Below are 11495 nucleotides of genomic sequence, written 5' to 3' on the forward strand. Positions count from 1 at the left end.
GGTTTAGGGGAGCATTTTTTTTTTAATATTGCCCTTATTTGAACTCATTAACCATGAAATAAAATATAATGCAAATTTGAAAAAAAAAATTGGGGCAAAATTGGAAGTTCATTTTTTTTTTCAAGTAAAGTTAATAATTTAATTACATTTTTTTTATTCTGGTAAGATAGTTAAAATTGTTTTATAATGGCGTCCAGATGAGCATTTTGAATAATAAAAGCATGCATAGCTTTATTATATTATCTATTCATGCCTCTAGTCATAAATCATATTAATTGAAACGAGTGAAGTGTGAGATTAAAACTATGCTAGATTTAGATGGACATCACAAAAGTGCAAACCAGATTCTCTAGGAAAACCATAAGCATACAAATACAGATTGAGACCATGTTGTGTGAGCACTTTGCATTGCAGCTTTGCAAGTGCATCCATATCAGATGGGAAAACATTTATGTGAAGAAGAAAGCAAAACCTTTGACTGACAAATTTTATTTGGTCTTCCAAGAATATTCTCCTTTTGTTCTACACATGTAGTTCACGGAATCTTTGAACAAAACACAAATGAGTCATTGCAACTTGTAAGTAAACTAACCTTTGACGTAATCATATTATATCGCCCAGCATTATCTATTGCTACACGTGTTACAAATCAAAAAGGGCCACCATGTGAATGGCAAGATGGGTGCCGGCGTTGTGCGCGCGCGCGCGCGTGTGCATATGTAATAAATATAACACTCTAGTAACTATAATTTTTTGGCTCATTTAACAAAATTCACATGACATACGGGGCCAACACTAATTTTATACAAGAGTTAGGCATTTTTGCGCTTAAATTATTTATTTTAAAAAAATTTTAAATTATCACACTATTTTAGGGAATTAATTAATATTAATTTTTATAGGATACTTATGTGAATATTTTTTGAGTCATTTGTGTAAGTTTTAATTTTTTTCTGTAATTTTTAATTAAGTCAATTAACTGTTAATGTTAACTTTTTAATCATAGAGTGTTTTGTGCAATATTTTTAAATATTTAAAAAAATTGCATCACATATAAATTTAGAATGTAACACCTTTTTAAATAAATAGTTGATGATGCTATTTAAACCTATATATAATATCACAAAAGCAAAATTGGATATAAATAAATAAAATAAGTTCCGGAATTTATTATTGTTTTCTAATAAGCATCCATGGTATTATTTATTAATTTAATTAAGTTTTATATGAAGAGTAGCTTTCCCAACTTAATTTTAAAAGAAAAATCCATAAAACTCTAACTTAATATCTTATTTTAAATTTATTGAATTTGTAGGTGGTTGGTCAATCTCTTTCTTGCTATATGTTATAGTGTTATTGCATGCCATGCCGTCCTCAATCTCATTGTCAACTCTTCGGCTACGTAGTTTGAAAAATTATTCATGTCCATATCCACTTCTTGGTTGAACAAATCAATTTGATGTGAAATATTCGTATAAGTTAGCATGCATCAGAACCTAATTTTCTCATGTATTAGTAATTTAAATGAAGTAGCTAATTATATAAAATTATACATTACATTAATATGCATTTGGATTTACCATGTATTGTTAAACCTGTAGAATAATTAATTGGAAGATGAGACATAGAAATAAAATTTCAAGAAAAATTACGTTATGAAACGATAAGAGGAAAGGAATGAACTTATCGATAAGTTACGACTCTGCCTAGTGTCGCTGACCTACCTAACACTGCTTGGAATATATTACTTGGATTGAACCAGGTGACATAAGAGCACATAATTAACACCACTCATTCAAACAATTCAACTTGGTTTAATTGATCTTATTTATAAAAAAAATCTTATTTTTATTTGACTTCCAATCTCATTATCTCACAAACATTGAAATATATATATATATATATATATATTATATGTGTGTGCACGCGGACATATATTTTATTTGATGCGTATTATATTATTTTTGAGATAAACATTTTAATATTTAGTATTTTAACTAATTTAAATTTAAAATGGTGAGTTGAGTCTCAATTAGAAAGAAGCTCTCCTAACATAATTTTTTCATTTATAAGGCTTGAATTTAAGATTTTACTTAAAAATGTTCATGTGTATTTATAAAGGAAGGAATTCAAAAATATAATAATAATGATGATGATGATGATGAAGAAGGAACTCAAAAATATTACTATTATTATTATTATTATTATTATTATTATTATTATTATTCGTATATTTTAAAGGGTAAAGTATAAATTAATAAAATTTAAAGAAATATAATTAAATATAAATTATATTAATTAATTTATCGCATATTATATTAAATAATAATTTCATTAAATTCTTTTATATGTGTTTGAAATATTATTTTAGCAAACTTATGTATTTATTTATGAAAAATTAATAAATAAATAATTTTGCACAACTAAAAATAAAATATGAATAAAAAAGTAAAAAAAAACATATGTATTAATGTTTTTTTATATTAAATGATTTTAAATAGCATTTATGTTTAAAGTGGGGTTATTTGGTCTAACAATATGACTTAATGGTCAACTAATAATTGAGTAAATGAAAATAACATTTTTAAAGTAAAAAGGAGGTTTGTATTTTATGATTATTAATTCTATGGGAGATCTTATAGGTTTTTAAAATAGAAGGAGGTATCTTTAATTAAAATAAAATAAAGAGAATCTCAATGTATTTTACTCTATTATTTTTGTGATTTCATTTTTCACTCTGTTATTATTCATATATTTTAAAGAGTAAAGGAGGAATGTTGTATATTCTCTCAAACGAAACTTGTAATTCGATGTTAATAAAAATTTTAATTGTGTGTTTTTTTTTCCTCCAACATATTCCCACAACTGGCAATAGTGTGGCAATAGTAAGACTAATCTCTTGAAAAATTTAAGTATTATTTAAAAAATTATTCTTTCTCAAGTAATATTTTTTCATCTACCTTCAGGAATTGAATTTTAAAATAATGCTTAAGGAACTCAAACCGTTATCATTTATATCATGTCCACTTGGTTATTTTAATCATACGTTAATAAGCATATCAGTAACTTCTTTAGTATTTGTTATCAATGGCAAAAGGGTATTTAGTGCCAGAATGACCAATTGACCATCCCACCTCGCTGCTGGCACGTTTTAAGAGAAAGTTGTAAATATAATTATGCACCTTATTTTGGGTGGATAATGTGTTTAACTTCAACAACGTCAAGTTTTTCAAATTAAATTAACCCAACTTTAAACAGGCGTATACAACGTATCATAAAATCCAGCTTCCTTAACATGACATCTACAGTAATACACAAACCGTGTTTACTAGGTGAATAAAAAGGTTTAATATCCCTTAAATAAGATTGAGAATTAGAATCTTGCAAGCAATAACCCACAGAAAAGTCTCATCAAATTATAAATTTACTCTGAAATTTCTCGTTCTCGACCAAAGCTGTCAATTATTGTTGAGTGGTAGTTATTAGTGGAGTTGACAACTAAGTATGGCAGTAATTAACAATATTTAGCAGTAATTAATATAGCTTGGATAAAAAAAATGAAATTTTCAGTATAATTTTATAATTTTGTAGGATTTTTCTGCATTTAAATTTCTTGTATTGAGAATATTTTTTCTTAAAATCACATTGAAAAAATTGTCCCTTTTAATAGGTATTTAGTTTTATATTAGAAAGTATGGTTTTGATAGCTTCCATAACAAAACGAAACATGTCCTTAAACTAATAAATGTTGACATGGCAATTGATCAGTAGTACTAGATATAAGAGTGAAAGAATAAGGGGACCAGTAAATGACACGACCCCAAATTTTTAAATTTTCATAATATTAGATATATGTTACATACTCATGGCTTTTCAAAATTTATGACAGTTTTATAATAACATATATGATTTAAAATCTGACTTTAGATAAATTCTGGCTCCGTTCCAGATTAGATGTCAGAGAGAAGTATGCATACAACTAGAAGTCAGAGCATATAATGAGCACTGTGACACGGCATCCAAATCAAACACGTCAATTTGATTGCTATCCCCACGGCTAAGTTACTGTTTCAATAAGCAACCCAAAGTACAATGGAACGACTAATTAAATTAACTCTTTGGTCTCAATAATTGACTTGTGCAGTATTAATCTGCCAATTACATCCTTCATTACAGTCATAATATTTTATTATTACACCAAGTCAGTGGGTTGTTAGGCCTTGTTTGGCTCCACAAGTTTCCAAAATACATGATCTCATCATCTGTTTTCTCTTTCTTATAACATGGTTTTCAGAGTTTGTTTTGAATCCTACTCGTTTTCAAACATTCCACATCAGTTGATAAATTCAAGAGCCTTTTAAATTGCAAGGAGCAGTAGAATGACATAAGCAGATATGATTGATTGTACCAGAGACAAGGAAAGTAATTCCAGAACTGTACAATTAAATTACAAGGAGCCCAATAAGGTCTTTTTTCTTTTGTACAAATAGTATAAACAATATTTGTCATCTCGGATTAGATGCCACTTAATCTAAGATTTTTCCAGAAAAAGAATCTTGGAATGATTATCATAATATGAGGGTGACGATTCTCGTCTTTTTCTGAACAACCTAATCTTCTTCTTCATCATTGGTCATCATCATCATCTAATCTCTGATCATTCATTCACACCTGGTTCACAAAATATTGGCTGGTTGATGATGGTGCTGAATAGTACTGGTCTGAGACCTCAAAGACCTGATGTTTTACAAATGGGTCCATTATGTTCCCAGCATTATTCATCTGGTAATCCAAGGTGGAGTTATAGGAAGGATCAGACAGAACGTGTGAGATAGGAGCCAAGTAAGTATCCATTTCAAGAAGATGAGTCAGAGAACAAGTCCTCGGAAATTTCACCATGTTTTGCTCATTCCCAATGTTATCTTCTTCTGTTATGTTCATTTGCGGACTTGGGTATTCCTCCTTGAGTTCGACTGATGATTTTGACACGTTCTTCTTCTTGTAAATCCTACACAGCACCCAGTCATCTAACTGGTAAAACACAAAAAGGGTATGGCTCAGTCAGATCAAACAAGTTACAACAACAACAACAAGCTTTATTCCACTATGTGGATCGGCTACACGAATTAAATCACGCTATTGAGACTTACTCTCATGGATCCAATATGCTTGTTGGCTCGTCTTGGAGGACCAATGAGGCGATACTCATGCATGATCCAATCGGTCTTGACACCTTTTGGTGGCCTTCCTTTGTAAACGACCAGAGCTTTCTTCACCCCAATGTGTTTGGCCCCACTGTAGATTGCTTTATCTGTGCCAGTGGCCTTCCAGTACCCCGACACAGTGGCCCTGTTTGGCCTCACCCCATTTGGGTACTTCCTGTCTCTCGGGCTAAAGAAATACCACTCATTCTCCCCAAACACTGCCTTCTCTGCATTTCATCACACCCCAACAACAATAATAAGCCAAGCATGCTAATCATCAGTTTGAACCATGATATATATATATATATATATATATCCAAGAAAAACAGAGGAGACATGTTTTATTTCTAGGAAGAACAGAACAGAGCAAACAGAGAGACACAAATTGAGAGAAGTGATGAAGCAAGTAAGTGTTGGAATATACTTACCAGGTAATTGCCAGGGATCAAACTTGTAGATATCAACTTCAGGGATGATAGATGCAGGGCAAGGCTTGGATGTGGCTTGGTTACAAAGGTAATGGACGATTAGTTCCTCATCGGTGGGATGGAATCTGAAGCCAGGAGGAAGACCAGAGCCTCTTGTTGTTCCGAGCTCCATTGAAACTTGTTTGTTTCTCAGAGGCAAAGTATCAAAAGGTGGTGTGCGAGTTACAGAGTAAGAAAGCAGAGAAAGAAGAAGAAGAAGAAGAAGAAGAAGGAATCTGTAAACAAGACTTGAGAGAAACGAAGGTGTTTGAAATGTTTGCAAGGAAGTGGAAGGTGCTTTTATCGTTGGGGGATTTTGTCGTTTTGTGGACTTGCCGACGTTTGATTGGTTCATCATACGACTTTGGCTATTCCTATTCGTATTCCTATTCCTAGTAAGTAGTATTATGCGTCATCTGAGAAAGGGCCCCATCTTTTTTTTTATAGTTGCGGCTAGAAACACTTTGGATGTTTTCGGGGTGAGATTATATACATATATACAGCTCCAACGCTTATCCATAAATACGTTTGTCTTTCATGAAGTCTCTGGCAGTAGACGTTGAATGGTAATAATTTATACATCTTGCAATTACAGAAACAGTTTTTTGGCAATAAATTACAGAAATAATTTGCATACTTTTTTGATGAAAATAATTGTGTATACTACATTTGAGCATAAATAAGAAATTAATAATGAATATAAAGAAAAAAAGTGACTTTCATATGCACCAGTATTCCCTCCATTTTAAATTATAGAATATTTTTAAAGGAGTTTCTTCATTTCAAAATATAAATCACTTTGGATAAATTAAAATTTTTTTAAATGTTCCAATTCTAATACTATCATTTCTCTTCTATAATTAATTTCTGTCCCTTTTTTAATATATTAAATTATGAATATTTTTAAAAATTTATATTTTTATTTTAAAAAGATAAAGTTATTAAATGTATTTAATAATGTTTATTGGTATGTGAGATTTTATTTAAAAATGTCTTATAATTTATGACAGAGAAATCACATTTTTTTAATACTCTCCCCACAATGCATGATTTGTAGAAATGAGCATTCGGTTTTTTTTAATTATTTAATACTTCTTCCATTAAAAAAATATAAATATACTCCCTCGTTAAAAAATATAAGGTATTTTTAATCAAATCTCACCCCAATAAAGTAGTTACTTATCTTTAAAGTAATAATATCTTTTCATATTTAACCCTATTTAATAAATAATTTTACCTTAAAAATATAAAGTAATCTAGTCAATAGGGCACTTTTGAAAAAAAAATATAATGATTATACCTTAAAAAGCTCAAAATGTCTTATATTTTTTAACATCTAACCCCTTAAAAAATATTTTATATTTTTAAACAAAAGGAATAAGTTATTTTGAATCTTTCAAGATACAATTAATGATTCTTTTCCAAAAATTTCCTTAATTAGATAGCATACTTAATATTATTTTTTAATTGAGAAATCCTATTAAATATGAATAAACATGAAAAGAATATATAATTTTATAGATAATTAAAGAGTGTAATTCCATTAAAAGTGTTATATAATATTGAAGGGAGAGGGTATTCAATATTAGTCAACTTATATTTAAATATTATGGTATACCTAAATAAAAGGAGTGCTTTTATTCTTTTTTCCCCACTTTTATTTACAAAGTTATGAACCTTTAATCTTAGTTTAAAATATTAAACATCTTTCATTTCGTAATAACCAAAAGGATACAACGATACAGGTTTGACATAAAAAAAATAGGGAATGGGAAAAGGACCTAATCAGCAAATTAATTGTAAAAAAAAAAAGAAAAAAAGAAAAAGACCTGAATCAGAATTTACAATCTATCTTCCATAATCTGCACTTTATCTTTCTTGATTTTGTGCTTTTTCTTCTATGTTATGCAATTTAGATCCTTTCTCCATTAATTAATTTGCTGATTAGGTCCTTTCCCTCCAACCTTCTCAAGAAATTATTGCCTATGTTTAAGCTACGAGTAGTGATTATAGACCTTGAGTGAGTTAAAGAGTTCTCCCCCTCCTAAAATTATTGATAATTTATCTTTTAATTATTTTTTAAAATATTAGTATTATTATCATCATTGATTCATTCTGCAAAATTTTGATTAATTAATATTATTTGAGATTATCCAATTAGAGAAAGTGAATATGAGATGGATTCCCACGACTCATCCACCCAATTGACAGGTACTTGGACTCACTGCTTTCCAAGATTCGCTGAGTGCATGAACCTCATAGCGTTGTCATACACACGAATGTTACCAGCATAGTTCTTTGTTTCTAAATTAATATTCTTTCCAACAAATTTTTTTTATTAAAAATATGGAAGGTTTTTATAGTGTTAAACAATAAATTTGCCCCTGATCTATGCTCTCGGGCCTCAATCTTATTTTCAATATAATATTTTTTTAATTTTTAAAAATAATACAATATTGCTCATTAACAAATGTTAATTTTGAGTGTTAATTGATTAAAATATTGCAGAAAAAGACTTCAAAAAATTATAAAAAAATACAAAAAAAATTTACTCAGTCATTTTCTATAATTTTTAAGTCATTTTACATAATTTTTGATTTTTTTTAAATATTTGAGGTCTTTTTTATATTTTTTTTCAACTAATAATTAAAGTTAATTTCTGTTTATGGCTAGGGGTGCTATTATATTATTTTAAAAGATAAAAAAAATTATTATACTAAAAACAAGTTTAGGGGTCTAAAATTTAAGAGTTAAAATTATATTTTTAACCCTTGTTTTTATTGTTAATCAAACTCTCAACTACTTGCGACAAAATCTTCTATTGCCTGTGTTAATTAACTTAAAACCTCTACTAGTTTGATTAATAACATTTATATGTTCTAATTTTAAGAGATATATCAATTTGTCTTTCTTAAGCCACCTGGGGCTTGCTCAAAGAGGTAAGAACCAATGGTAGAGGTTAGGCTTTTAATATATAAAATTATATTAAAAGGATGGCTAATTCAAATTGATCAGCGGATAAGTTAATATATCATTATTTTTTCTTTACTATTGAAAAATAACATCTGTGTATTGGCACTTAAATTAATAGACGCCTGTCAATAGGTAATTTATATATATGATTCCGTCAAAACAGATGGATATACATAAAGGTGCGGAATAAAGTTGGTCAACAAATGTGTTCTAAATATCTTTATCAGATATAGATATATATCTTAAACAATTTATATTTAATTCCATCAAAACAAATGAAACCATATAACATGTATGAATTGATATAAAATCTATATTATATATCAATTTTATATTTTATATGCATTATATTGTCAGGTCGCTCTCTGTTGAATGAAAGTGAATATTCCCATAATAATGCCATTCATTCTGGATAAGGCACACATATCAAATGATTGGACTCTCAGCAGCCAATTTCTTTCCTTCTTTATTATTATTATTATTATTACTTGGTTTGTTTTGTTTTTAGATTTTCACGTAATTATGAATATGATGTTGAAAAGAAGCTGAAAGAGAAACAAGTTTGAAAATTCAAAGATTCCTTGAAAAAATGAAAATATCGTCAGAAGCTACTTTCAGTTTGGTCCTTTTTTTTTTTTTAGTTAAAAAGTTTGGTCCTTTTTATGTGCCAAGCTATTGTAAGTTAGTTTCATGCAGGAAAAGAATTGATCAGTTTGATAAAATATGAAATTAAACCAAAACTAAACAAAAAAACAAAGTGTTAGAAAATGTAAGGTATTAAAATATTAAACAAACCAAGATATTTGCTCGCCATATCATGTTGAATCCGACATAAATAATATAGATAAAGAGCAATAGCAAAATATATGAAAAAATAATTTCAAATAAATAATAATAAATTTAAAAGTAAATATAAGAGTAAAATTATAATTTAACAAGTTAATAAATATTGTAGTAATTTAAAAATTAAAAAATAATAAAAATAGTCAAAAGATATGAGATATCTATAATGTATATACTTTTTTTTTGGGCAAAATATATATACTTATTTTATAAGATATAATGTTATGATAAACATATATACAGGCGCGCTCCCCCCCCCCCTCCCCACACACGCACAGCCTAAATGCATTCTAGTTTTCATTTTCTAATTTTTATTACGTATACATGTGCTTAAATTATAAATTAGAGACATGATTTAAATTTAAAAAAATAAAATAAAATCAATCAATTCAAACAAGTTAATACTATTTTAACTAGTTCTACCATTTCTTGACTGATTTTGATTTTGTACATTCCATCCCTCTAAACTCATGATATAGTAAGTTGCTGTAATGGCTCACAAATGTCCGAACAAAATTTGTGATTATATTATGATAGCAAGTACTCACTTAAACATGCATTATAGTGGAAAAATCTCATAGGTGTTCTGAGGATTAAATGTAGGCTCAAGTGATTGGAGTTGAATCAAGATAAATCACTATTTGCAATGACTCTGCCCTTCTCTCTTTATATTTCCATCAACTTTAGTGTATGCTCTATTTTAGTGTGAAAAATTAAATTTGATATATTTACATTCTCTTAATCAATCTAGTACTTAAAAATTAGTTTTAATCATTCTTATACATATTGAGTTTGTGAAAATTACTTTAACATTCTTGCGATTAGAGTTTAGAACTTGAATTTGCTCAAACTTACTTTCATACTCCATTTTACTAGGAAAAAGTTTTAAAGCACTCAAAATTCCATTACCACCCAATTTACCCTCCTCTTGGATATAGGCTCAAGTAGATTGAGCTAAATTAGGATAAATCATAGTTTGCGTTTCCAACAGTTATAGTTTATACATCAATTAAACACTGAATTTGATATATTTACAAGTTCTCACTAAAACTTCCACTTATAAATTGTTTCAATCATTCTTACACTCATTAATATGATTGTAAAAAATTGCCTAAGTGTAGGATTTTGTGCATTAAGGGTATTTTAGTCATAAAATTAGGCTTTTGAGAAAATGTTTGAGAAATTTTGTCAAGAAGAAATGTTTGAGAAATTTTGTCAAGAAGCATTTTTAGTCTATAAGAACAATGGTCCAATTAGATTTCTCAAATTCATTTTACATTGAGAGTAATTAATTTCACAAGTTGACTATTTTGAAAGTTAAAGTTTTGGGTTTGACTTGTTATCTTGCACTTAGGCTAGGTTATTTTAGTTTATGTGAGGGCTTACATTTTTTTATGTTGAATGGCATGCCGCTAACCTCTTTTGTGATGTCAAAATTGACTTTTATTATTTAATTTGCATTGTGTCACATATTTAGGAATTCATTTTAATTGAAAATACAAATTACTATCTATATACCTTCAGCTTTGATTTTGTGGTCACATTTGTTTGCATAGGGTTACACACCTTGGATTTGGCACATGATAACCATTGGATTGGAATATTGGATGAGTTAAGAGGCAAAACACTTAAGTTTGGGCTTGAAAGTACAAACCTTATATGATCTTAGCTTGCACACATTGTATCATACTTTGATTTCACTCACTCTCTCTCTTAATTTCCATTGTCCTTGGCTTTATTTAATTTAATTTCTAGACCATTTTCATCTAAATTTTTGTCCATACTACCATGGTAAATATTAAAATTACCCTGGCTCATTTTTACCTATTTACTTGATACTAGAATTGTGCCATATATTTAGAAATTAATTTTAATTCAAAATCAAAATTATTATCTATATGCTTTGAACTTTTATTTTGTGTGTCATATTTGTTTGTGTAGGGTTACACACCTTGAATTTGGCACATGAGGATCATTGGATTGAAATATTAGATAAGTTAAGAGGCAA

At 28.5% G+C, this 11495-nt stretch overlaps 1 protein-coding gene across 1 annotated transcript; it reads right to left on the minus strand.

Moving 5' to 3' along the window:
* Nucleotides 1-4380: 4380 nt before the first annotated feature.
* Nucleotides 4381-6041, minus strand: LOC129322687 (NAC domain-containing protein 2-like). The gene is made up of 3 exons (XM_054969023.1): nucleotides 5633-6041; nucleotides 5151-5431; nucleotides 4381-5031 (listed from the first exon to the last, which is right to left on the minus strand). Exons 1-3 carry the CDS (start codon nucleotides 6027-6029, stop codon nucleotides 4666-4668), a joined length of 1044 nt encoding a protein of 347 aa, XP_054824998.1. The 5' UTR covers nucleotides 6030-6041; the 3' UTR covers nucleotides 4381-4665.
* Nucleotides 6042-11495: the final 5454 nt, after the last annotated feature.

Source organism: Prosopis cineraria, unplaced genomic scaffold, assembly GCF_029017545.1.
Source record: "Prosopis cineraria cultivar Desert tree isolate PC_DT_omini unplaced genomic scaffold, ASM2901754v1 PC10, whole genome shotgun sequence".
NCBI classification, from domain to species: domain Eukaryota; kingdom Viridiplantae; phylum Streptophyta; class Magnoliopsida; order Fabales; family Fabaceae; genus Prosopis; species Prosopis cineraria.